The 24,380-nt window shown below is 37.4% G+C and overlaps 1 protein-coding gene and 1 non-coding gene across 6 annotated transcripts in view; both read left to right on the forward strand.

Annotated features, from left to right (window-relative positions):
* Positions 1–24,112, forward strand: part of Sel1l2 (SEL1L2 adaptor subunit of ERAD E3 ligase) — a 104,513-nt gene extending 80,401 nt beyond the window's left edge. For 4 of the 5 annotated variants that reach the window (XM_010634101.1, XM_010634102.1, XM_033761000.1 and 1 more), the window contains 10 exons: positions 180–248; positions 1,255–1,332; positions 5,615–5,677; positions 6,233–6,320; positions 9,050–9,198; positions 10,351–10,516; positions 10,629–10,703; positions 15,087–15,259; positions 23,097–23,225; positions 23,924–24,112. In XM_010634101.1, coding sequence (XP_010632403.1) covers positions 180–248; positions 1,255–1,332; positions 5,615–5,677; positions 6,233–6,320; positions 9,050–9,198; positions 10,351–10,516; positions 10,629–10,703; positions 15,087–15,259; positions 23,097–23,225; positions 23,924–24,043 — 1,110 coding nt within the window. In that variant the 3' untranslated portion in view covers positions 24,044–24,112. The remainder of the gene's footprint in view (positions 1–179; positions 249–1,254; positions 1,333–5,614; positions 5,678–6,232; positions 6,321–9,049; positions 9,199–10,350; positions 10,517–10,628; positions 10,704–15,086; positions 15,260–23,096; positions 23,226–23,923) is intronic. The other variant, XM_010634103.1, reaches the window with a different exon arrangement.
* Positions 3,769–3,869, forward strand: LOC117285236. The gene has a single exon (XR_004516229.1). It is a non-coding gene; the product is annotated as a small nucleolar RNA U13 (small nucleolar RNA).
* Positions 24,113–24,380: the final 268 nt, after the last annotated feature.

The following is a 24,380-nucleotide window of genomic DNA, read 5'->3' on the forward strand; positions in this document are numbered from 1 at the left end:
CGCAGTCTTTAGGTTTATGGTTAAATGGTTAAAGTAGCACCTGGAATAACACCTTGAACAAAATGGGCATTTCATAAATATTTTTAAATGCATGTTGAATGAATAAACAATTTTGGCTCATAAAGCCATTTTGTGGCATTTATTTGTGACTGGTATTAATACTGTTCCTTTCTCTCCAGAAAGCATTATACTACTTTTTAAAGGCAGCAAAAGCTGGGAGTGCAAATGCCATGGCATTTATAGGAAAGGTACATGCTTCAAATTGATCAATATTTTTCAATTCTTAAAAACCTAAAAAATGGGCTGGGGATGTAGATAAATGTTAGAGTGCTTTGCTGGTGTGCACATGCCCAGTATACCGGGGTGGAGAGAAGAAAGGAGAGAAAAGGAGGGAGGAGAGGGAGAAGGTAAGGAGGAAGGGAGGGAGGGAGGGAGGGTGGGAGGGAAATGAATGACACCAGCAAACTGAATTCAGTGTAGGGTGACAAGACTGGAAGTCTCTTTCACCGAAGGAGCTGAAGGGGCATTTGGCTGCCACTGAGGGTGGTATTCTTGAGGTGACAGGTTGGAATGAGTCCCAAACAACATGCTGTAATATGAGGCATCAAAAGCAGCCTTAAAAAATATACTGCCACACTCCTCTGTGAGTGTGTATGAGCCTCTGAGCTCCCCAAAATCCCAGCAGGTAACAGAAGATCTAGGTGCCCTGAAGACTGGTACGGCCCTCAGACCAATGAGGTACCTCTTTCCTCCACCTTGGAATGAGAACTAGCTCTACACTGACTAAGGTCCACGCTCATCCCACTTCTGACAGGAGGTCCCCTATGACCGTTGAGCAGCCTTATTGAGGATTCCTCTAAAGAAAAATGTTCTTTCTCCTTCAAAGATCACTCCCTCCCTCTCTACTGAAGCCCTTGGCTCTCTGCAGCCGATTTGTTTCAGTAACCATGGGAATTAGTGCCCTGCTTCTGGAAGTGCCACATACAGTAATTTAGATTCAAGATACAGGAGAAAACACACATAGGGTCCATTCCTTTGCTCTTCTGCAAAGTCATTTCAGAATACATGTAGATTTTATTTTTAGTCTTTTTGAGTTAAAAGTCAAATAACTTAAAATTAACTAAAATGTACAATTCAGTGGCATTTACTACATCCACAATGCTGTGCTACCATTACTTCTATTTAGGTTTCGAATACTTGCATCACCCCAAAATTCTTTTATTTTTACATTATCGTTTCATTGTTTTTTCCTAGATGTATTTAGAGGGGAATGCTGCTGCACCACAAAATAATGCTACTGCCTTCAAATACTTTTCCATGGCAGCCAATAAGGTATGTCCTCAACCCACTGATGTGAACACATAAAAATAATTGTCTTTTATCACATGCAGATTGGTGCCCAAGAATTGACTTCAAAGTCCCAAGCCCAGATAATGGGAATAGAAGGAGTTTTAGGTCCTGGAGAAATACAATACCTTTGACAATAAACTACAGAGATAAAATAGAAGAAGAAGCAAACATGTGTTCTTGATAAATTAAGAAAAAAAAAAACCCATGCTTTTGACCTGTGTTGCCCTAGCAAGGGCCAGCAGATGGCCTGACAACCAACAACTCAGTTTCCCTCGCTCCTGTACAATAATTGAAACCATCTAGCTTAGGAATGAGAAATAGAAGTAATGAAGGCAGAGGAAGAGAAAACTCATCTAACTGCAATCAGCTCATGACAAAGACAACCAGGAAATGCCCAGTTTTCTCCAGTCATATCTGAGCTCCCCTTGGCCCAGACAGGTGGTTGTAAGGCAGTTAGCTAGAACAAGGTAATTCAAAACAAGATTCTGGAGACATAATGCCTGGCTTAAATGCTAGCCTTACCACAGCATGCCTGTGTGACCATGGTTACTTAGCCTTTCTGTGCCTCACTTTCTCTATAGGCAAAATGAGAATATAAGATTTGGCTGATGTTGTCTGGATTTAAGGGGTTAGTATATATGTGTCTCACATTATAAAATATTTAAAGCAGTGTCCAACACATGAAAGTGTTGTGTATCCGTTATTATCTTTTGCAGTCTGAAGCCAGTTAGGTAGAGTGAACATTAAAGTAGATCCAAGGCGGAAAGAATTGGAACTATGAAGGCATACAGAAATGGTATAGCAGTCAGCCCTCCATACTCCAGGTGCTGCTTCCATGGACTCAACCAACTATGAATCAAAATGTTTAATAAATTACATCTTACTGAACATCTGCAGACTTTGCTCGTCATTATTTCCTAAATAATTGCATATAATGATGACTTACATAGCCTACATATTGAGAGATGATTTCAAGAATACAGGAAGATATGTGTAGGTTACGTATAAATACTATGTCATGTTATATAAGGGACTTGAGCATCTGGGAATTTTGTTATCTGGGGAGTCCTGAAGCCATATGGCCCCTTACGTACCGTGGGAGGATTGTGTTATCCCTCCTGCTGTTGTAATCTTTTCCTTTGCTACTCGGCTCAGTGAGACTGGTATCAGATAAAACTTAATAAACTACTCTGAATTTTTTTAACGCATAATCAGTGTCCTCATACCAACATCCTGTCAACCAGCTTTTGGCAACTGGCCTTCATATATTTTCTACCCCTAAAAGGAGGAAGTATTTTATTCTCTTAGAATTTCATAGTTCAGCATTTGCACTAACCATTTTTTTCAAATGGAGAAATATTTTCAACTATTCTCAGTTTTTAAAGACCTACATGCTGCTTAGGAGCCTGTTTATAAATAACTAGCCCCTCAGAGCTGCTGTTGTGATGTAAATTATTGGGAAGGCTAGTACTGTGCCCCCATCTCCTTTGTAATTTATGCAAAACTATTGCTTAGCAAAACAATTATCTGGAGTACCATTAGATTAGGAGGACCCAGAAGAACAGACCAAAAAAGAGGTATCTGAGGAAATCTCTTATAATCTGGCAAATAACATTGATTTGTCAGCCCAAATGAATAATGTCAGAAAGTTGGGTGTGTAAATTAATTAACTCCCTAACTATGCAGGGCTTAATAACTAGCAGTGATCTGAGTTACACATATTCTAAACCTGAGTTTTCTTTTTTTACCAAGGAAATCTAAAATAGTGCTTAAGATAATTATTCTGAATGGTATGAGGTGGGCATAGATACAGACTCCTGCTTTTTAATTTTGTCTGAAGTTAATACCAGTATCAGTACACAAAATTACCAATTTTACAACCTCTTGTCTTATTTAGTTATAAACATGTAAGTTAAAAAAATGTATACAAAAACAAAACATTCATGTGATATTATTGCACCCATCTTGGACCATACTCCTCTGGTTCTTTGTCTCACAGCTCTGAACACATCAGGCCCAATCCCATTTCCACACATCTGTTATACCATCAAGAGTCCCACAGTACAAGCCCTACTCAGCTCCGGAGTTTGCTCAATCCTCTTTCCTCTTTCCCCAAAGCCGCCCTACCCATCTTGGGTAACACAGTCTCTTCCTTCTGAATTTGCCTGCATTCACTCTTTATTCCACAGCTTTCTACTTTCTGATTTCCTTCCTACTGTCTGGTGGCCAAGTCTCCTCACCTCAAGGAGGACAAGGTCTGAGTCAATAGGTGGCAAATGAGTACTGCTCCCAGATTCTGGGCAGCCCAAGCAAAAGTATTAAGCCCTATTGTGGAAGTTACATACTGGGGGTTTGGCAACACATGTGTTGTATTTTTCCCAGAATGTCTTTTATGAATCAGTAAACTTTACATCAAAGATTCAGAGTTCATTGGTGTAATGACCAGGTGGGTCATGCCATAGTGTAAAATGTACCTCCATCCAGCCTTGATATGATGTTGGCACATTACCTATCTGACATGGGGGAAATTGTACATTCAGCTTTTCTTGGAAAATGGCAAAACTGATCACATAGGACTGTCATCCATGTGGCGGCAACTGGCTGGAGCTGGTAGCTCTGCTGTCTTTAGATAGGGCAGGTACACTCTGGTTTGTCTTGGTCTCTACCTTTCTCTTTATCACCTGGCCTATATTACTGGCATGGCTCCTGGAGGTACCTGAAAGCGAACAGGTATTTTAGGCCTTCAATTGTTGATGACTACTCCAATGAGCTTCTGGTTTTCCAGGGACTTTCTTAGAGAAGGAAAGAGTTTCATCCCAGCTACTCTAATTTCCTTATTCCTTCCCCTCTTCCATCCCTCCTCTCATTTTCATTTCCTTCTCTTCCATTTTTCTCAGTATCTAATGAGGCTGAGGAGAAGACAGGCTCACTAGACTTTGCCAAATCTGTCACATTAGGTCTTTCTACTCTCAGAACAGAGTCCAAGACACACAGAAGCCACAAGTGGATGTAGCCAGGAAAGGAAGAAGGAAGAAGAAAGCAGTTAAGAATTCTTACAATAGCAGGTCCATTGATATGCATAGGCTCAAAGTTTGGAATCTTGAGTGTTTAAAATATGCCTTTTCGGTTTATGTACCACTTTGTGTCACTAAGATATATTCTAGTTGCATCTACGATGACTAAATTTAGATGGTAAGAAGAAATTTGGAGAGTTTTGTATCAGAAGTTAATTTCCTGAGGAAATATCTGTATAACAAACCAACACATCTGCTGAAAGAAAACCAAGTGGCCGTTCTTGACCTCTTACGTGGTCACCAGAGAGTGAAATGCATGAGGGGAGATAGAAAGAAAAGGTGTTTTCAGTTAGGGAAACTATGTGGGATTCAGTCCTCACTTGAGATTGATTTGTGAAATATCAATACATGTGAACTTGTGCTAGCTAAGCATTATCTTCGAGGACTAAATGTGCTAACTACTCTCGTCAGCATTCAAAATATTAGTCACAAAAATAGGTAGCAGTTTAGCATCAAGCGGAAAAGACAACCTCATTGACATTATAAGAAGTCAAATTTTGACAAAGAAATACACTGCAAACTGCCTTCCTTTCTGTAATGGCTGGACTGAAATCCACATAGCTTTTAAAATGTTATTTAAGCATTTACATCAATCTCTTTTGACCAACATGGTCAAACAACTGTCTGGATTGACTTTGCCTTTCTGGAAAACTCCTATATATCATTTACAAATGATGTCACCAAATCATTGATGGCTCAAATGTCACCACCCTGAAACTCAATCCTGTTCTGTTCCTAGCTTCAACCAAGCAGTTGTGTGTCCCACTTCTAGGGATTCACAGCTTCATTTTAAGATTTGGCACCTTTGACATAGCTTTAACAAATCTGGCCCACCCTTTTGATATGTATGGATCACAGTCCACTTGTCTACAAACTCTCCTGGATCATTCACCATTCACCTCTCTTACCTCAGCTCAGTACCTGTTGTAGAATCATACACAAAGCAAATATTAAGTAAGTCCTGACTGAAAGAATCAAGTAAAGATTTGACTTTTATTTCCCTTTTCCTTTTCTTGTCAGAGGGTAATATGAAAGTGTGGAATGATAAGCAAGAGAGAATCAAAATGATCTGCCAACTGCCTGATTAACCTGCCTTGATTACTGTCATAATGGGGAAATTTCAAATATTTTGAAGTAATTTTCCTTATGAATTCTTCTGGGACTTGACTGGGATTTTTAAATTCTTCTAGGGCAATGCAATTGGTCTTCATGGACTTGGTCTCCTTCACTTTTATGGAAAAGGAGTTCCAGTGGTAAGTAAAATAATTTTATTATCTTTTCAACATGCTTCTGGCAATTTAGAGGGTAAAATTTATGACCATTCATTAATTTGTAGGAATTAGTCTCTAACACCTGGTTGGCTAAACTATAATGGAGAATAAACTAATTCAGTAAAATCTTTGTTTGCCAAAGAGACATAGAAGAACAATCTTGTGACAAGAATAGCAACTCTAATTATATCTTAGAATCAAGATTCTAAGTAGCCTTGGAAATATCTGTGCCCTGAGGATTTTATTGATAGAGAAATTTATCTTCTCTGTCTTTCAAGTGATCTTCCCTGTCTTTCAAGTAATAGCTAACAAAACCCACTGTCAATGTATAAAAATATATCATTTACAATGATATGAGATAATTCTTTCCTAATAGTATCTAATATAATAATAAATAAAATGCATTATATTTCTGACACTATTTTAATTAGCCTTAAATCACACTGAGCATTGAATGTACTCTAAAAAAAGGTAGAAGGCAATTGTTACCATGAAGTTATACATTTAGCTATGAATAAGAGTGTAATTATCTTGCAGAATTATGCTGAAGCACTTAAGTACTTTCAGAAAGCTGCAGAGAAAGGATGGCCCAACGCACAGTTCCAGCTCGGCTTCATGTACTACTGTAGGTACTGCACATATGCTGCTTTATTTAGAATGACCTGTGCATTAGTAAGTCTGCCTCTTTTACAACAAAAATCATAGGTAGTACGAGTGGTTTAAAAATAATATTCAGGAAGCAATTTCACCAGACTTAAGGATAACTAAAGAAAAAAGCACCAGTTGAGGGAGGTGCCAAGGAAGTATAAATTCAGGAAGCTCATTTTTGATGTGGTCAAGTTTGAAGTTCTTATAATAGCCAGTGAGAATACCAGAAACAAGTATGCAACTCAGAAGAAATGTCAAAATTGGAGAGAAAGATTTTTGGAGATATCAACCTACAGGTATGATTGAAGAGTAGGAGAAGGGTGGAGGGGGTGGAAGGGATGGAGTGGGTGGAGGGAGGGAAGGGTATGGGGAAAAAGTGAGAACCAAGATCTGTCATGTAAAGGTACAAGATCCCAATGGTGAATATAACTGTACTGTATATCTAAAAACTACCAATAAACTCAGTGAAAAAAAAAATGAGTGAAGAGTAGGTTGCAAAAACTAAGATCTGTCATGTAAAGGTACAAGATCCCAATGGTGAATATAACTGTACTGTATATCTAAAAAGTACCAATAAACTCAGTGAAAAAAAAATGAGTGAAGAGTAGGTTGCAAAAAGAAGGAAGAATGAGAAAAAGGAGAAATGGACAATGATCAGAATTCTGGAGCTCTTCTGTGCCATTCTGAAAGGATAGGTAGATAAAGAGTGAGCACCAAGAAGAAACAAAAAGGCATGGCCAGAGGAACAGGGAAAAAAATCATCTAAAAGGGAGCCAAAGGGGAGGAGATTTCCAGAAAGAATAAATTAATAAGCAATAGCCCTGGGAGATATAGTGAGAAGCCTGGTTTGAAGAAAAAGAAGGGGTTGGATTAGGAGAGGTGACTTAGTAATACAGATAATATTGATATTATTGGACTGGTTGTTGTGGAAGTAGGTGGCAACGAGTTAGGGTATGAATGGAAGGTAAAAAAGTAGATAAGTGAAAATATCCTTGCAACAGCTAGGCATGGTAGTATGGGCCTGACATCTCAGCATTCTGGGAGATTAATGCAGGAGGATCAGAAGTTCAAGCCCACCTTTGACAACTTAGCAATTTAGCAAGACCCTGTCTTAAAATAAAAATGGGAATGTAACTCAGTGCAATGGGCTAACTTCAATCCTCAGTATAAAAAAAGGAAGAGAAAAGAAAAAAAGTCTTGGAAGAAGTGTGCCTTTAAGGGAGAGAGAAAATTATAGCATGAAGGGGACAAGAATCAAGATATTTGTATTTAGATGGTGAGAGACCCAGGAATAATTATAATTGATGAAATGAGGTCCTAGAAGAAAATCAGTGTCATTAGGATCCATGTAGGTGGAGGCCTCTTTAGCCTTGACAGAGAAGTAGAATTTCTCATTCTTGAAGAATGAAAGGAGGAAGACATGGACAGCATGATGTAAAAATGGGGAGGGAGGGAGAGGCAAGTGAGGAAAGACAATATGAAGTTGTCTTCCATGTAGTAGGTAAAATGTTGCCTCTGGGAGCAGAGGTGGAGGAGTTGGAGTAGGGGGTCTCTGAAAGCCATGAAGATTTGTAATAATACAATTGTACTAATAGATAGACCAGGGGAGGAGGTGGTTAGGATAGAGACCAGGAAATCTGAACAAACCCCTACCATGCCCTTCATGTCACAGAAGGAACTGGGTCAGTGATGACTGCATCACCAAGGCAGTCAAACCTGACCAAGAGGTCAGCTGGCATTTTCCATGGTGACCCAGCAGGACAGCCCACTTTTTACGCAGAATGGAGGTCTTGTCTCAGATATTTCAAGTCCTCAGTTTAAGATCTGTCTGAATTTTCAAGTTTTTAGGTTAAGAGCAACAGCAATGGCTAATGTACATTATATTTTGTGTGCTTCAATCCCTTTAACTTTCTCAAGATGTCCAGAGGTACCCTACAATTTACAGATGAGCAAACTAATACTGAGTTCCGACATCTTGTCCAAGACCACATGCGGAGTGCTCGTGGGATTCAATTTGGAAATCTACTTGGAGAGCTTTTGTTCTTAATTGCTACATAGCATTGCTGATAAAGGTCATACAATGTTATAGCTGGAAGAGAATTTAAAGACCCTTTAAGGAAAGCTCTCTCCTTTTGCAAATAAAATGTCTAGATGTGTCCAACTCAGAAAATAGAGTAACAGCCAGGAAAAGAATTGCTGTTTCTGGGAATTTGCTGATTCTCCACTCCCACCCCAAATGCCTCCACTTTCTCCAAGTATGAGCTGGGTCAGACCTCGTCTTCCTTGATCTGGAAATCACCGACTTCAGGCTCTATTAGTGTGTCTTCATGAGCTATACTGTTGTCCTGGCATGGAAGGACGACAAGGATAGTGAGAAGCTCATGGTGCAGCCTCTGCTCCTCAGAGGAAACCACTTGGTCTCCTTTTCATTAGTTCAAACTACATCAAACTGAGATATTCCCATGAAACTAAACAGTTCTTTCTCTGTTTTCCAAATGGCCCAAGATCATACATTTTATATTCTTATTTGTAATTTCTCTCTACTACCCACTCACTCCCAACAGTAGACTTAAAGCAGTTTGACTTTCATTTGGGTGTTCTCATCCTATTTAAGTCAGCAAGCACCACCATGACTATTAGACCTACAGATTAGAAGATGTAATGCAAAATAAATAAGTGTTGTCTCAAAACAATTGTAATTTTCAGCTGGCTCTGGAGTTTGGAAAGATTATAAACTTGCCTTCAAATATTTTTACTTGGCATCTCAGAGTGGGCAGCCCCTCGCCATTTATTATCTGGCCGAGATGTATGCAACAGGCACAGGGGTGTCAAGATCATGCACAACTGCTGTGGAGGTAAATACTGGGCTGTTTTTAAAGTTCTTTTCATTTGTCATTTAGAGGAGGTGATATTATCCTTAAATTGTTGCGCCTTTGGTTTTACGGATTGTACCTGTTTTCTTCCCATTGACAATGTGAACACTGATATCTGCCAGAGAAAAGAAACAGTGATGTAACTTGGACTGGGGAAAGGAGAAAAATGAAATGATCCATCCTCCATGGCATTTGGTTTTTCATCATTTTCTGAGCTTGCCTCATAATTCAGTTAAGGAGCTCTGTTTCTGCTGTCAATCAAATTACCAGGGCAATTTCGCACTCCTAGTGGCATTGACTTACTACTTGGGAACCTAAAGGCTTCATTTAGCCTAGAAGATGTAACCCACTTCTTCCAAAAAGCAAGGACTATAAACTTTGGATGATGTGAACAATAATTGAGAAAGTAGATTTTTTTTTCAATTTGAGCCAGTAATGTACTTTTCAAAAGAATGCTTTTAGGACCTTAATGCCCTTCATTGATTTATTAAATATGTCTGCTGTAACAATATAAATATCTCTGTGTTGCAGTCTGGTCCCTCTGAAATTCATTTCAAAAGCTGCCAGCTAATAATCTATCTTTAGATTTGTTCCTTTGCCAACTTCCTAATGAATTATGTATGGCTAACCTCTTTGGGTTACATAAGGGCTATTCAGCTAAGTTGACATTTGTCCCCATGGATCTTTGCACGTCTTCCTTGCAGTTGTGTCACCTATACCCTCAGGCACTGGCTTCCCTTCATTGTATCCTTTCCACATCAGCTGTGGCCTTGTAATTTACCACAAAGCAGCAGTGACCAGAAAGTCCCTTAAAAAAAAAATCCCAAGTTGATGATACATTCTTTCCTGCCAAATAGACTCCAAGCCAGGAAAGTTGCTTATACAAATTTAAAATAAGCCCGAGGAAGTTTGACTCAGGACAGAAAAATACACTTGTATATGTGCTGCCGCAGCAAGCACAAAAAATACACTTGTAATCATTGTGACTATAAAAAAAATTAACTCTTCACTCTGTTAAACCTCAAATTCTTGCCTGCCCAGCCAGCAAGAGCTGAAGACTGATTTCACTGATTAACAACCTGGGATGAAATATATGGACTAACCAGTCTACTTGATTTCTCTTCCCATATACAGCTTTATAAAGGCGTCTGTGAACTAGGCCACTGGGCTGACAAATTCCTGACAGCTTACTTTGCCTATAAGGATGGTGATATAGATTCATCTCTTGTTCAGTATGCACTGCTCGCAGAAATGGGGTATGAAGTAGCTCAAAGCAATTCAGCATTCATTTTGGAATCTAGTAAGATGAGTTAAAATTCTCTGAAATTCCTCAAGCATGTATATGTATATATGACTTTACTACAGAGGAATTTTAAGCTTTCTTAATAGATGTTTCCTTTTTTTTTTTGAAGAAAGGGCTAACGTTCTTCAAAAAGAGAAGATATATCCAATGGCACTACTCTTATGGAATCGAGCTGCTGTTCAAGGTATAAAACCTAGATAAAAATAAGTATGTACCTAGTGTCTGTACAGTTTTATTCATCCGATTTGTTCAGCTGTATTCTTGGATGAATAAGCAGAAAGGTACAGAATATCAAGTAGGTAGCACTTCAAACTACACTGTTATCAGAGGTCATTTCCAGGAATGTTTTTCTTTGTTATTATCAAAGTTCCTTGCTTTAGCAAACCCTAGAAATTTTTCTACAGCTCTGTCTCCATGGCACTAGAATGGTGATTTGAAACATGATAATTTTACACAAGAAACCAATATTTTGGTCTGGCTTCAGTCACTCATTTGCTGTATGTACTGAATGAATCAGAGATGTGACCTATGTGCCTATAAGTTTATAGGTAAAAATAATTATACATTTAAGATTCATTTGATTTGCCTACCAAAATATATAGATGACTACCACATTACTATAACCATTAACATGTTAAAAGCAAAATGAAGTAAGATAAATGGCAAGGTCATCACCTCTTACCTAGAGATCACATAGCCCTCCTGCTTATTGGTTTCACATGTTCTAAAGAATGTCATATACCTCTGATGGGAACAGCACTGGCAGGTGGCATTTGTGTCATCAGGTCTCCTCCAATTTTTTCCCCTAAAATTACATTATTAAAAGCAAAGAGATACTGTGAAGCTGTCAGAATTGGCATTTAGATATATGAGGAACTCTTGCAATAAGAGAGCAATTTTGCTTCCAATTAAGTTTCTTAAAATCATCCATGGTAAGACCAAATCATCTCTTTTACAGGAAGTGAATAGGATAAAAAATTATTCTCAACTGATGTTAATATGAGGCAGAGGAAAAAGTCACAGCGGTGCCTTTTCACATCTAGCTAAGCTGGGATTGCATCAGTAAGCCATCAATGCAATTTTAGTGAGAAATTCCCTTTAAAAAGTCAATGTTTCTAAAATGCAATAAAGACCTTATTTGGAGTGGGAAAACAACTCCAGAAATCTCTCAGCCATGGCAAATCAGCTCAATTGCAACAAATACAGGTTTATTCAAAGCAGGAAATGGTGTGGAAATTGAACCAGGGAAAAGAAACATTGAAAACAAGAAGATATTAATATTTAACAGAATCACCCAATATGAAAAAGTTACCTGCTAAAAATAATTATATGTCACAAAAAGGTCAGGGATAAGTGTCTGCAAAGATACAGCTCACTTGGGGTTAGGAAATTTAATAATGAAATTTTCCAAGTAGTCACTAGTCATGCTTCTTCTAGCAGTTGCTTCATGTGAAGAACGCACGAGCTGTCAGGACGCAGGCACCACCCTATAAATGTGAAATTGCAGTAGGAATTGCTCTAATACCAAGTAATCCCCCAGGAATCTGTCAGGACTCTGCATGTCCCCAGTCAGTCCCTCTCATTAGTGTGGAGCTGAATCCAGCTTGTTCGCTGCCTTCCATTCTCTGAGACTTTAGGGATCTTGCCTATAGCTTATAATACTTGAATGAGCTCAGAAGTGTCCTGTGGTTCACTGTAGTTCTGGCCCAGACAGAAAGGTAGCTTTGGTACAAAATTAGAGATAAATCGGGCTCTGTGGGTCTCTCCAGGCCTCTCCATGCCCCTCTCCTGGGTACCATTCCTCTAAGGCTTTGTTCTCAGTTACCTAACTATATATTTTGAACCAAACCCTGATATCATTGTCAGCTTAAAAATGTCATAACATTAGCTCTACTCAGAGAAAACTATGTGATTCTGGTATTACATCTCTTAAAGATATCTGTGTTTTAATAGGAGATACTAAAAGATTAAAGGAACTTTATTAAGCAAAAGATTCTGTTCCAAAGGATTTAGATACTGAACTAGGGCAAACTCAAAAGAATTTTGGAAGGAGTCCTGTATCACCTAATGATACACATCTGACCATACCATACAGACTACTTCCCTTTTTTCTAAGTAAGCCTAGACTACCTCAAGGGTTGCCCACATGGATGTCCTAAATGAGTCTGCCTTCATCTTTTCAATCAAACTTTTAAGTGAATAGAAAGATGAACCCCCTTGGGAGTCATCCCTAAGTGGCCTTCAAAAGACTGATGTTACATACCTTTAAAACTCATGTTTTTATCCTTGACATACCCATGTTTATTACAAAGTATTATTTGAAATTGACCTCTGGGGAAAGAATTTTCTTAAAAAGTTCCCCACTGTGCCTATCCATTCATCCATAAATATTTATTAAGTACCATTCTAGGTTCTGGGACAATATTAGGAAGTAAGAGCTTTACAGTTCTTGCCCTCATGGAGTCAATCCGTTCATGAGGCAGAGAGAAAATAAACTGGTAAATAAGGAAGATAACAGTGATGTGTGCTGTGAAGGAGATAAGACATGGAGATAAGATAGATAACTAGAAATGATGGGGGATGGCAGATGAAATAAACAAGGTAGTCAGAGAGAACCTCTAGTGGAGAAGTGACATTTGTGCTGAGACAAGAATGATGAGAAACCAGCCACATGAAGAATTAGAGGAGGGCCATACCAAAAAAACAGAATTAGAGGAGTTCCAAATATGCCAGGCAGAGGGTCTTGAGAGATATGAATGAAGGGATCCAGAGGCAGGAAACAGTTTGATGCATTGATGTACTGAGAAGGCCAGGAGTCTAGAGCAGAGAAAGTGATGTAATGAGCTTAGTCAGAGAGGCAGAGGAGGTGGTTAGGCAGGACTCAGGTCAGATAAAGAGCTGGATATTATTCCATGTGCAATGTAAAGCCATGGGGGGATTTTAAACAGGGAATAACTTCATTTTAATTCTCATTTTACAAAGATTACCCTGGCTGCTGTGTGAAGAATGAAATGAAAAATCAGGGTAGAAGAGTATTTTGAAGGCTATTGTAGTAACCTAGGCTTGAACCTAGATGAAGGAGGAAATGTCAAAAGAGAGTTGTGCTTTCGAGGTAGAATCAGCAGGGGCTTGCTGATGAATTGGGTGATTGAGCTGAAAGAAAATAAAATACAAATAATCTCCCTAGACTGATATTCTGAACAGTGGTGGTGTTATTACTAAGATGAGAAAGAAACTAATGATTTTATTCAGAGGAGAGAGAGTATAAGGTGTTAGAAAAATCTCAAGTGGACATTTTAATTTAAGATCTAAGCAATCAAGAAAGCAATTATAAAAGACTGGACAAGATATGGCTATAGATATAAATTAATCAATAGTTTACACAGAGAAAGTCACAGGACTAGATAAGATCACCTCCAGAAACTGAGATAAAGGAGAGTAAGATGAGGAGAGGATAGAAAAAAAGAGGAAAAATGAGTTAGGAATAAGTCCTTGGCAAGCCAATGTTAAAAACTGAGAAAATATAGTACAGCTAAAATGTACCAATAAAATTAATTCTAAAAAGGGTTTAAAATATTGAGGAGAGAAGAAGTCAGGCTAGAAGAGTTCAAAAAGGAGAGGTCTGTGAGGTAGAGGGAAATCAAGAGAAGGTCATGCTGTACATGGAAAGTGCTTGATCAGATAGGTCCAGAGACACCTGTGCTGCCTGTCGTTCTTATAAAATGAGGACAAAGATGTGGCCAATGGACTTGATTGCCTGGAATTTATCTACTACCTTAAAATAGCACTTTCGTGGAGGAAAGGCCACAGCCAGATTAAAGGTGATGAGTAACCAGGAGGGGAAGCTCTAAGGATAGTGAGTGTAAAGCATACTTTTGAAAACGTTGAGTGTATAGGGGAACATAGAAATGGGGTAGTAGCTAGAGGGAGATACCATAGGATAAAAAGAGGGCTTGTTTTCATTCATAAGCAAATGCATGGCTGATGGGGCTAATCTGGGACACAGAGACAACGTGATGGTGTAGGAAAGCAGAGTTTCAGGAATACAGTCTGAAGGTTGTAGTTCAGTTGCATGGCCCTTACCTAGCATGTATGAGTGCCTGGGGTTCTATGCCAGCACAGAAAAAATAAAGAAAGAAAAAAGAGAAAAGGAAGGAAAGGAAGGAAGGAGGAAAGGAGGGAAGAGGAAAGGAGGGAAGGAAGGAAAAAGGAAAGAAGGAAGGGAATCTGAAAACAAGAGAGATGGGATTCAGTTTCCCAAGATGTTACTTACATTCGAAAAATGAATTTAAAGGGTAAAATTATTCATTGTTGTTTAAGAACATTTATATTATTCTGTGAATGTTATTGCACAATGAGGACAACTAGCATTGATTGCCATTATTCCATGAAGTGTATCTAATCCTGATTCTAATATTGAGTGAGAATTGCATGTATTTTACATAATGTGTAATTTATATGTGATATATATATGTATATATATTTAAGGATTATTAGGTCAACTTACTGGAATTTACATGTGGAATCAGAGTTGTGATTTTTCTTTTCTTTCTAATATTTCTACTAGGAAATGCATTTGCTAGAGTAAAAATTGGAGATTACCATTACTACGGCTATGGGACTAAGAAAGACTATCAAACTGCTGCGTCACACTACAGCATTGCAGCTGACAAATATCACAACGCACAGGCCATGTTCAATCTGGCCTATATGTATGAACATGGCTTAGGTATTGCAAAGGTAATTGCATTGGTACAAACCAAATAATGATGACTGTGTGCGAAGGGAAAAGTTATACATGTTTTTTAAGTTCATCAATGTTATCAATGTAGAAGGAGGAGAAAGACTTAGAATTTGCTGAGTCCTTCCCATACGCCAACATATATTATTTAACCATACTAGGAACTCTGTGAGGGTTATATTATTTTTCTCCATTTATGTCAAGGAAATAATTACTGAGTAGAAAAAAATCTAGTGTAGCCCAATTTGATTCACAGGTTTTTACTTCTAGCACATATTTTTTCCTTCACCCTTTTGCCTTTGAAATTTCCATTGATTCTCAAGCTCCCAGTAACAAGAACAAAGTGAAATGAGATCAGAGGTGAAGACCAAGGTCACTGGTCCAGAAATGTCTTATGAAGACACCCACTGTATCCATAAGCACAATACTGGACATTCTAGCAAGGCCTGAGAGAATGGATCTCCATCCTCTAAGACTACACTCGACTTGAAGAATAGCCACTATGAAGGGTAATCATTACAATGTGCTATTGGGTGAAACATTTATAAATATTCCCTTCCCACACAGTCTTTAGTCAGTCAGTATAACCAGGTGGAAGATGGCACTGGGTCTCAGAGTGATAAAGGTATGTTAAATGTCAATTAGGATAATGACAGGCAGACAGATGTTGAGTTAGGTGTTGTGCACTATGGCTTTTAAATCACCCAGCCACTTGATGAGGTAAGCCCTGTAATTCTCCTCAGTGAGTGCATCAGGAAACCACAGTGCAGAGGTTAAGTCACTTGGCCCCACTTGCAAAGCTCATCAGTGCTGGAGCCAGAATTTTAATGCAGGCCTGTCTGATCTCAAGTTTTCTGAGGAAAAAAATACTGAGTCATTCTTAGTGCTCAAACATGTGTTTCTCTGCAGTATTTATATTCCTGGATGCATTTCTAGAGCCAAATAATATGGAAATTATCAACTTCTTAATGCTATCTTCTTTCTTTCAGTTGTGCTAGTAATTGAGAATTACCGGTAGGAAATTTCTTACAGAGAACTGCTAAAAAAAAAAATGCACAGGCAGCCAAAGTCTTCTTATTCAGGTACCAATTTTCCAGAGGTACAGATCCCAGCTGCTTCATTCTCCTACCTGTTGGCTGATCATTATTCATCAGCTTCAGTTGCCCTAAGCAGTAGAAAGGATGTTAAATTCAAATTCAGTCCATTCTCCCATTCCTAGCAGGAGTGAAGTACCTGTGTTTGTAAAACTCAATGAAGTATGGACTGGACCAAATAGCTACATTGGGTGATTCTTTAGATGTTACTTGGTGACTCTCCATGTCCTTTTGTCATCCATACCACTAAAACAAAACTCATAATACCTGGCCTGCCCCCCAGCTCTGAAGGTAACATGAATAAGCCTTTGTGAAAGGACTTTGTAGTTCAACAATACGTGGAATGACTGTCATTTAGGTCAGAAGGAAATTGGAGAAACTGTTAAATTGTCTTCAGTAAGATTAAATCTTTTATTAATCATTCCCTATGCAAAATATAATAGCTTGGGGATTTAGCTCAATGGTTCCTCTGCCTGCTTCACAAGCGCAAGGTCCCAAGTTCGATCCCCTGTACCAAAAAAAAAAAAAATAATAATAATAATAATAATAATAATAACTTGAAAGGAGTATCATTTATAGAAAGGACACAAACAACCACAATCCATGTTAAATATAAGTTAGCTCTCCCACTATGTGATTCAAAAAGGACTAATTTCCCTGACAGCCACATTCTCACCACAGTGAGGTCATTTTTCCAAAATTCCCCAAGGGCAGGAAGGGACATCCTCTCAGGGCACTGGGCTAATGGTGCAGGGGAGGACACTATCCTGTCAGAGGCTCTGGATTTCCCTCTTGATGTCACCACAGACCTCTCTACTAGACACTTTATTCACAATATCAAATAGCCGCTGTCAAGGTTTCCATTTCATATATTCAGAAAAAAACTGTGAGGTTTCCCTCTGGCCACTTTTTATTCTATTCTGCTAGGGTTCCTGTTAAATCATGGGTAGTTCACTTTGATCAGTCTCTCCTGGTCAAAGTTTATTTTTTTCTACAGAAAGTCTCTACAAACAAACAAAACGACAGGGGCTGCTCTTAACCTCAGATCTGGATTTGAGCGTGTCAGATTAAACTGATGAGAGATCATTGTTCTTTGTCTTTACTAAAGTTTTTTGTTTAGCAATTAGAAAAATAATCACCAAGTGCCCAGGGTCAAAGTTTATTAATCTTGCCATTTCATACTCAAATTAACAAGGAAATTCTAATTCTTAAAATAAATACCCTGATAATTAAAATCCCAAAGCTTGTTTCAACAAGAGCAAAGAGGTCAGGAGAATAGGTTTTACCAGCACTTGTTATCATGTAATTAAGCGTTTCTTTAGAAAGGCACTTAGCAATCCTTATTAGCTAATCCTCAGTACGAACCAGTGAGAAAGATGAGCATAATATAATTACTCTAAAAAAAATCAAAGAAGGTTGGTGAAATCATGTTTTATAAACTGCATTTAAGACCTCAGGAGTAGAAACTGGGTATAAATCAACCCTCAATAAATCAATGTAAAAATATGGATCACTGTTGTTCTCAACAATAGTTAGTTGGTTAGGATTAAGAGATCCAGGTGAATTTCTGAATAGCTTCACTAAGAATTATCTCAGCTCAATAAGCTGCTTGACCTAAACTGAGGATCATGGCTGACTGCATCACTGTTGTGAGAACCTAGAGAGGAACCTGGAGAGGAATTAAGAGAGGATTCAAACTAGTTCAGAATTATAAGCGTCTGGTTCACAAACTGTTATGAAACTCTTCTTTGATTTATATTTGTTTCAAAATTATTTTTAAAATGTGAAAAAAAAATGTAACCATGAAGAAAATCTGTTTTGCATCCTTCCTGGCTGTCCCTTCTCTCTGTAAGCTGTTTCAGGTCTGAATTTCTCCTCACCTAATTTTGTTCCAAACACCACTTGGAGTCTCCTATTCTAGCATTCTCCCTTTAAATCTACAGCAGAGGTAGCTCTGCCCACCAAATTTGTAATTGCCAATACTTAAAATAATTGTGGAGATATGCTGGCCTACTCAAAGACTTCACTTCCCAGAAAATGGTATGGAAATTAAAAAAAAAAAAAAAAAAGGATGTCATTTGTGGACTAAAGCAGCTAAGAAGTAAATGGAGCCCCTGCCTACACTCTTTCACCTTCCAATGATTTAATACAGCAGAAGGCCCAGAAGCTCTATGGAATTACAGAACCATATGATGGTCAGAATTTGAGTACCTCAATAACCATGTGAAAAAAAAAATTCACCACCAACCAGGAACATCCATGTTGGAGTACTGAATGAGGGAGAAACATACTTCTGTGGTGTTAGGCCACTGAAATCTAGGATTTTATTTGTTTCAGGTGTTAGCATTACCTTAATAGCTAACTCATCTAACAAAGCACTACCGTATGATTCTTGGTAAAATATAACCCTGGTACTGTTATCTTCTCTACCTTCACTAGGAAAGAAGAAAGGCAGGCAGGCAGGAAGAAAGGAAGGAAAAATATAAACAAATATGTACATATGTATGTATATGGCTTTGTATATATTCTTATTGGAGATATATAGATATAGACATAGATATTCCTATTGGCTTTCTATTGTCTAGGGAAGCCCAGACTGCTTCAAATTCAAAACCTTTCTTGACTTAACCTATCTTGATAATAATAGCTCAATATGCCACTTTTCCCTATTATACTCTGTAGGCTATGTGTTCCTTCCCTCCAGAAATCTTAAACTGAACTCTCCTGACTTTTGCCCACATCATTCCTTTTTTTTGAAAGATGATCTCCAATATTTATGATCTTTCCAATAAAAGACCAGTGAACTTTTCAAAGAACACCTCCAATGTCATCATCTCTATTAATCAGTCAACAAACCTTAAAATTTAAAAGATATCTACTTCTAAAATATCATCAAATTGTGCTCTGCTTTCTGTTCCTTCATTTATTCACTTGAATATTTAACAAGTGCTTGTTTTGTGTCTGGAAGTGCTGTGCTTTGTTCTGGGGACATGACAAGATCAAGACAGTCTTCAAAGAGTTCATAATGTCCTATAGAAGAAACATATCCATAGCTATAAGGAAAGACTAAACTGGTATACACACACACACACACACACACACACACACACAGAAACACACTTGAAAATAATTAATAGTAAAGAACTATAAATATTAACAAGAGGGAACGATAATTTCATAGGGTAGGGAATTAGTACACTAAGTCCTGCTCTAAAATACAGTATTTTTGCAATACAGAGTATGAGAAGCACAAGATGACTAGGAAAACTCTTAAAGTAAGACAAAAAGTGAAGGAAAATTATTATTTGGAGGTGAAATTCAAATATGTATTTATACCTACTAGATAATATATTGTTGGCGAGCCCTGAAGAGAAAACAAAATCACATCTACTAATACATTATAAATAGATTTGTCAAAAAGAAAAGTAATTATGGCATGAAGCTTTTATATTTCCCATTTGTCTAGTCTGACTACCTATGAAGGGTTACAGCTAAAGTTTTAGACACTAGAATAAAATTACTGTGCAAAAAGAATGTTAAAATTTATAGTTAAAATGGCCATGCTAGAAACATGACAGGACAGAACACATACTTGTTAAAATGATCATAACATTTCTTAAAAGAAATATCTATTAGCTAATAATACAATTATATATTTTTTTACAGGAAAAAACTTTTTAAAACAAAAATGCTCCAAAATTAAAGATATGTTATATAAATTATTATGTAGTGGTATATATTTTATGCCTACTGCTCAAGTGAGCAAGCTAGAAGCAGGTTCTCTGGATTTGAATCCTAGTTCCACAGCTCATAAGTCAAAGAAATTTGGGTAACTGATTTAACTCCTCTGTGCCTCAGTATTGTTATCTTTAAAATTGAGTTGTTAATATCAGTGGCACTATAGAATTATGATTAAAAGACAGTGGTGATTTATTTATACACAGTATTTAATGAGCAATAATCATTATTATACTATATAATTACTAAAAATATTCATTAGAAGGACATATTTCTAAAATGTATGATTAGGTTAGAAAGCAGAAGACAAAATATTATGCAGAGTAAAAAATGTCTAAATTAAAAGATATATAAAGATAGATAGATATAGATATATCTATCTATCTATATATCTATCTATCTATCTATCTATATATATATATATACACACACACACACACACTAGCCTATATACATAAAGTAGATGTATAAAATTTTATCATGTTTCCTTTGTTCTGGTGGGTTTGTGGACAGCTTTTTTCCTATTCGTTCAATTCTATATCTTCATTTTCCTCTAATTAACTTATGGTATATTCATAGAAAGAAATAGGACTGAGGTATATGTTGGGGTAGAGCACCTTCCTTGAATGTGCAAGACCCAAAAGACATAATAAAAAGTAAATTACTCAAATAATTACCTTTCCATTCACATGTTCACTCCTAGTATAAGAAATTTTTATGACATACAAGGAATTGGGCGTGGAGAACTCCTGCATGCTACTTTTTTGCTGGAGAATTATACGTCTTTGAATTTAAGAAGCTATTTTGAACATCTGAACCCTAAGCAGTACTGTGGCACACCTGACATTTTAGTTAAAAACAGGTTATTTCAGAAGTCTGCAAATTGGTTTACATAACCTACTAAAACACTGAATTTAAAGCACAATAAATTTACACTTGATCTTAGCCAAAAGGCCAAGAAGCGATAAAAGCACAATAAATTTAAATATACCACAAATAAATTATATCTAAGTGGCTTGGCTGTACAAAGGACTTTTCATTTACTGAACCTGGGCCACCCTCAAAAGAACATTTCCTATTTACCAAGAAGAAATATTTTGTTTGAATGATTTGAATTTTTTATTAAATAGGGTCAAGGAATGAGGAAACTTTTCTGGTGCTTAGCTATAAGGTTTATTTTATATGAATTTCCCTAATCAGCCAGAAATATTCAGAATTTTTTTTCCTTGGGAATTTAAAAGAAATATTTTTCACATTCCACCCCCGTTTAATAATAATTCTTGCTACTTTTTATTTTAAACTAGGAGACGAAATGGTAAAGTTTTGCCTTAATAAATAAATTAATACAACTATTAATTTAAGAATGAATGCCTGAGGTATTGACAAAAATCTGTTTTTCCCTGAACGACCTCTTCCAGTCCATATGCCTTTCCCTTGTGGAGTTGACAGCCATTATAATCTGCAGGGTGCTATCATATCAATATCCACTGAATATGTTGGAATTAGAGACACAAATTAGAGTTTCTACAGTATCTATTTTCTCTGTTGCCAGGAAGATTTGTTCCAAACAATCTCCTGAATTTTAAATATTTTAAACAAGAACATTTTTCTTTCCCCAAACAATCTCAAGGATTTGAAAAAATGTAAGTAGTGACAAGCAGAATGCAGCTGAGAAAAGATACTACCTACAAAACAGGCTTAGCAAAGGCCCCAAGGAGTTACAACTATTCAAGCTTAGGTGATGGAGCAGAAAGGACAAAAAATATATACTTGGATGGAAACTCATTTTTCAAATCTCTTCTCTTCTTCCCTTTCTTTGAAAATAATCCATGGGCACCCAAGCAAAACACAATTCTGAGACATGCTAAGGAAACTTCAGACTTTGAAAATAATACTCCTTACCTTACTCAATATTGTTTGAGTAAACAAAGCAAGAATAAGCCAAACAAAATAAGCCATAAGTAGATCAAAATTAATTAATCAATTAAAAATTATCTGTCATGGTACAATTTAATGAAAAAAAAAATCCCTGAAAATATAGTAGTATGGTCACTTGAATTAAATTCTAACCTGAGAGCCAAAGTAGTTATTCATTTATTCTATACACATTATCAAAGTCCTACTATGTAGTAGGCACTTACTATGCACTAGAAATTTGAGGGTAAATAGTTCAATACCTTGTCCTTAAGAATCTGGAAGCAGTCTAATGAATAAACAAATTTTATAACTTCAAATATGACAAGCACTTTGAAGATAACCACAATGTCTGTATTTGTTTTAGGGGACTTAGTATCTAGTCTTCTCCTTTCTCTGTTATTACAAATATGAGCTGGTCCATGGTTATCCAAGAAAGCTTTTTGGAAATTGTGTTTTCTCTGACTGCCATACATGTTATCACAAATCCAGTTGATTAACACAATGCACATTTATTATCTCAGGGTTTTGGTATCTCATGGCTAAAATTACAGATGGCTTGACTGAGTCCTCTGTACAGGGTTTCATGGGCTAAAATCAAGGCTCTGTTCCTTACAGGAGGTTCTAAGATCTACTTCCAAACTCATTTAGATTATTGGGTGAATTCAAGTTGTTGAAGTTGTAGGGTGGTGGTCCCTGTTTCCTTGCAGGTGTTTGAATTCTTTCTCTTTCTTTACACATGGGTCCCTTCCAACAATGGCAAGTTGAGTCCCTCCCATGCTTAGAACCTCTTTGACTTCTCTTCCTGCCACATCTCTCTGATTTTGATCAGACTTCAGGACTGTGTTTAAGACTTTTATAATGATACCAGTTCACATGGGTAATCCAGGATAATTTATTTCAAGATCTGTAACCTTGTATTTGCAAAGCCCCTTTTGATTATAACATGATATAGTCACAGGCTCCAGGGATGAGGGCACAGATATCTTGTGATGGGGTCATTCTATCTTCCAAGTGTAAATTATGATATTTTTGTTTATTCATCCCTTAAGGATCTGTGTCTAATGAGAGTGTGCTGTTCTATTTCTAGGACATTCACTTGGCCAGGAGATTATATAATATGGCTGCTCAAACAAGTCCAGATGCTCATGTACCTGTATTCCTTGCCCTCATGAAACTGGAAACTATGCATTTGCTCAGAGATATCCTGTTTTTTAATGTAAGTTTGTCTCAAATAGGTCCTGAGTCTCTGAAGACTCCAATGAGTAACTGTTAGGGACAAAGTAATGAGATCACCAGGGAAGTATTTTTGTGGACTGACTTTGACAAGTGGAATTCAAAGCCTTAGTACTAACCAGGCAGAGCAGTTCTACTTGTTATACTGAGTACGTGTTGACACTTTGTAGTACAACCAATGAATTCATTCTGCAGATATTATTTTCAGTACATACTATGTACAAAGCCTTAAGCAAAGTAACATGTGCTATATATACTTGTTAAAACATAGCTCTTGCCATCAAAATCTGAGACTAGTAAGCAGATGGCAGGTGGCAAGTGGTATGACAAAGAGATATATTTTGAAAAAACTAAAAATTAAATTTTATAAATCTTTTAGGTTATTCTAAAGGTGGTAGTTAAGCCCCCAGTGAGAGCTATCATTGTCCCAGCAAAAACTGTATCTTCTAAGACTGAAGGAAGCAAGGGGGTGTCAAGGTGGTGGTGGTGATGGTGGTAGGTTTAGGAGGAGATAATAGTTCTAAGTGAAATGTGAGGCAGAGATGTTTTTGGGTGTTGTTTTGTTTTTTGGTACCGGGGATCGAACTCGGGACCTTGTAATTGCAAGGCAGGTGGAAGAACCACTGAGCTGGATCCCCAGCCTGGCTGGGATGTTTTTGACTGAATCTCTCTTGCCAACAGTTTACAACAATATGGAAATGGATGACATTGGAGAGCACCCTTGGACCATACTGGGATTTATTTATGATTGGACTAATTATTGCCATGCTGATCTTCCTACTTAAAAATCACCACAGATAGGATATGGATCACCAGAAAATCTGCTCATGGATTCATGCCAAGCTAACTTCACTTAATAAAGAATTCCCTCAGCCAAATAAAGAGCCTGTTTCAGATTTTCTGCTTGGGTCTGTAATGGAAAATAGGCAAAGCTTGATAGCTTTCCCAGAAAACCAACTTAACCCTCCTTGCTTAATTAAGGGGCCATATAAGAGAGGCTGGGGACTGGTCACCAAAAACTTTGTTACAATCGTCTCATCATAGTGCTCTAGTCCTCAGTTAACAAAGGTGGCTTCTCATAAAAGTGTCCTCCCTTTCAAGAAAACAAGCTAGGTTTTTTGGGTCCTACAGACATATT

Source organism: Fukomys damarensis, unplaced genomic scaffold, assembly GCF_012274545.1.
Source record: "Fukomys damarensis isolate Sample0158 unplaced genomic scaffold, DMR_v1.0_HiC HiC_scaffold_7, whole genome shotgun sequence".
In the NCBI taxonomy this organism is placed as follows: domain Eukaryota; kingdom Metazoa; phylum Chordata; class Mammalia; order Rodentia; family Bathyergidae; genus Fukomys; species Fukomys damarensis.